Here is a 3498-nt window from a genome sequence, read left to right as displayed (position 1 = left end):
AGATCAGTAAGATCAGAGGAGCAGAGAGGATGAGGCCGGTTGTCGGTTAGAGTCAAGGAACCATCTGGGAGCAGTAGGGTTTAGAAATAACTAGGTAACAACTTTCAATCCCTGACATACAGAATCATTTCCGACCGGTCGAAGAATAAATGATCATCATGTTTTTATAACTGCCGTCTTTCTGTGTTCATCATAACAACGAGAAAGGTAACGTGTTTATATTATACGTACAACTGCCAAACGTAAATGTCAAACACACTCTCGGTCTATCTATCAAGCTATTCAAAAATCTCTTCTAGTTGAATTACAGGCTTGGTGTTCTTGTTGTTGTGTTCGTCAATCGGAGTCGATTATGACCATAGACAACTAGTTGTGTGTCCACAGGTGGCTGATCAGTCCAATCCGAGCGCGGAAGCCCCTGCCACATTTTGGACACCAGTGGCTGAAGATAGCTACTTCAGCATCTCGGCCTTTTCGGGCAGCGCGTTCCTCTTTTGCAGATTCAGTTCATCTTGCCTCCGCGAGCAGAGACCCCTCGTTTACCAAGCAGCGCCAGGTTGGCCTGTCATAAGCACTCATTTCCCATGAGTCCACGTCAATGTTGAAGTCTTTCATATAGAACATCAAAGTGTCTTTGAACCGTTAGCGCTCTCCACCAGCTCTTCACATTCCGCATCGGAGTTCACCATAGGGCAGTTGTTTTTGTATGAGCGAGTCTGTCATCCAATATACGTGACCTACCCAGCGGGTTTGCGCTTTGAGCGGGTCGTAGTGATGACGCTTGTGAGCTTGGACCTCTCGATAACATCAGTGTCTGGTGTCTTGTCTTGCCAGCAAATGTTTAAGATGTTCCGATGACATCGAAGATGGAAGTGGTGTAGTTGTTTTTCGTGACGTCTGTAGATGACCCACGTTTCACAGCCATATAGAAGAAATGTCAGGACCACTGCTTTGTACACTTTGACCTTTGTGTACTGCTGAATTCCTCTTCGTTCCCAGACTGTTTTCCTTAGTCTGCCAAAGGACCTGCTGGCCTTGGCAATGCGGTTGGTGATTTCAATGTTGATGTTGACAGCACGAGAGAGTGTACTGTCAAGAAAGGTTAAATGGCCTACTGCATTCAAGCTCTGACCATTTACTTGGATGTTCGGTTCCTGGTACGTGTTGCCAGGAGCAGGCTGGTGCATGACTTCTGTCTTGCTCATACTTATTGCGAGACTGCAGTTCTCACATGCTGAAGAAAATTTGTCCACTTCAAGTTGCATTTCATGCTCTTTGGTGGCATTGAAAGCACAGTCGTCAGCAAAAAGGAGGTCTCCGATTACTGTTTCTTTGACTTTACTGAGAGTTTGAAGACGGCGGAGATTGTAGAGCTTTCCATCACACCGGTACCGGATTTGGATGCCAGGAGTAACTTTCCTGAAGGCATCAGTCGGAATTGCTGAAAACGTCATGCTGAAAAGCGTTAGTGCTAGCACGCAACCTTGTGTTACGCCGTTGGTTACCGGGAAAGGGGCTGAGATGTCACAGTCATCAGTTACTCGTGTCATCATACCGTCATGGAACTGCTATTGTAGTAACATGTAAACTGTCTATCACATATATACAGAATTGTCTCTCTCTTTATATATACCCTGTTTATGACTCCAATGTGCTATCTCCACAAACATGAACATCCTAAGACAATATGAACACTCACAATGAATATATATATATATATATGTATATATATATATATATAATATATATAACATCCAGCAACATGATCACACACATGAACCCACTAAGACACCTACAACATGAACAACAACACATATATAAGTCGTCATCAAAAAAAGAACACTAAATAAGAACAACGATGTAACACATTCTCATATTCGGTATATTATAAATAGCACCCACCACGTAATAAAAATGACGCAACATCATCTAAATTAGATCTAAGCAAGGGGATTTTCATCAATGTAAGACTCAAGGGATGCGAGTTTTTTAATTTAAGTTGAAGTTCAATTTTGCACTTGATTTACTCGTGCTTTTTTATTGAACTTATTTAAAAGTTTTTATTGAACTTATTTAAAAGTTTTTATTGAACTTATTTAAAAGTTTTTATTGAACTTATTTAAAAGTTTTTATTGAACTTATTTAAAAGTTTTTATTTAACTTATTTAAAAGTTTAAGTTTTGGGGTGATAGGCGCTGAAAAAGGGGATGTTTTAAATACCAAACATGCCAGAGAATTAAACCAGCAGCCGACTCTTCATCTACAGAAACGTGGACTGAAGAAAGCCCACTGGAGAGGGGTGCAGAGTTCCTTTAAATGCCCGACGTAGCACAGCAATCATCTGATGATGGAGCAGCCACTCTAAGCGCTACAAAGAGTTTAGGGGTTAAGTATTGTCAATCGCAATACAACAGTCAGATAATAATCCACCCAATCCTTGAAATGTGCCTTGTCATATATGGCATAGAAGCACCCGCAAGATTCCCAGTTTAGGAGATGGAATGTGGAAGACTTAGGAGACGCCGTCTATTGACGTAGTCAGGAAACAATGGCCAGCCACAAGGCGTCTAACGAAACATTTGCGAATGAACATCTGCGCAATCGCTAATAAACAAAGTGCCGGGCGATAGGCAAAGCATTTAACCTTTTTTGTACCAATGCTCCTTAATGGAACATAGTTTTCAACATACTATAGAAATTGTAATTTTGCTTTAAATTCAATTTTTATAAGTTATTTCGATTAAAGTAGCTTCATTTTACTCCAGATTTATGAAAACTTTTATAAATTATTCTTATAGTTAAAATAAATGGAATTTAAAATAGAGCTATAATCACTGTTTTTCTGGATGAGAATTGGAAGGTCTGAAATAACCATAAAGCAACCTGAAAGAAGTTTTTGATCAAGAGGATATCATTCAGCAGCAATCAAGGTTTGTATGTATGCTGTTAAAAATATAATACACCTAACAAAAAATTTGATATGAGAAAAATAAAAAAAATGTTCCATTTCTAAAACATTGGGGGTTACTGCTCCAAAGGTAGCAACATATATCTTGTATTGTATTACCTAATACTGTACGTTTTATAAAATATGCACTAAATATTTTAAAAAGTATAGATATAAATTTTATATTTCTGACAATATTATAGACGTCACAGTGCTCAAATGTTCATCAGAGAGAAGCCAATACGTTTCGGATATAAAATCTGGTGTATTTGCGGCAATGATGGCTTTCCTTATCATATGAAAGTCTAGCAGAGAAGGAGGATAACCCTGAAAACTTGCCCCTTGGTAGTTGGGTACTCAGTGGCATGGTAGATGTTATACTATCGAATACGGATATTACTTGCCACGTATTGTACTTTGATAAATTTTTTACAAGCTACAACCTACTGTCTGAACTAGGTGATAAAAGTGTTAGAGCAACTGGAACAGTAAGAGAAACAAGAACATCTAATGCAACGAAAAAGCTCATCAGCAGCAAAATTCTCAAGAAA

At 38.9% G+C, this 3498-nt stretch overlaps 1 protein-coding gene across 1 annotated transcript; it reads right to left on the bottom strand.

The window, feature by feature from the left end:
* Positions 1-737: 737 nt before the first annotated feature.
* Positions 738-1550, bottom strand: LOC145291601 (uncharacterized). The gene has a single exon (XM_080137679.1). It carries the CDS (start codon positions 1548-1550, stop codon positions 738-740), a length of 813 nt encoding a protein of 270 aa, XP_079993805.1.
* Positions 1551-3498: the final 1948 nt, after the last annotated feature.

This window comes from Euprymna scolopes, chromosome 12 (assembly GCF_053919585.1).
Source record: "Euprymna scolopes isolate OS-2025 chromosome 12, ASM5391958v1, whole genome shotgun sequence".
Classification (NCBI taxonomy): domain Eukaryota; kingdom Metazoa; phylum Mollusca; class Cephalopoda; order Sepiida; family Sepiolidae; genus Euprymna; species Euprymna scolopes.
This window is presented reverse-complemented; position numbering and strand designations above follow the sequence as displayed.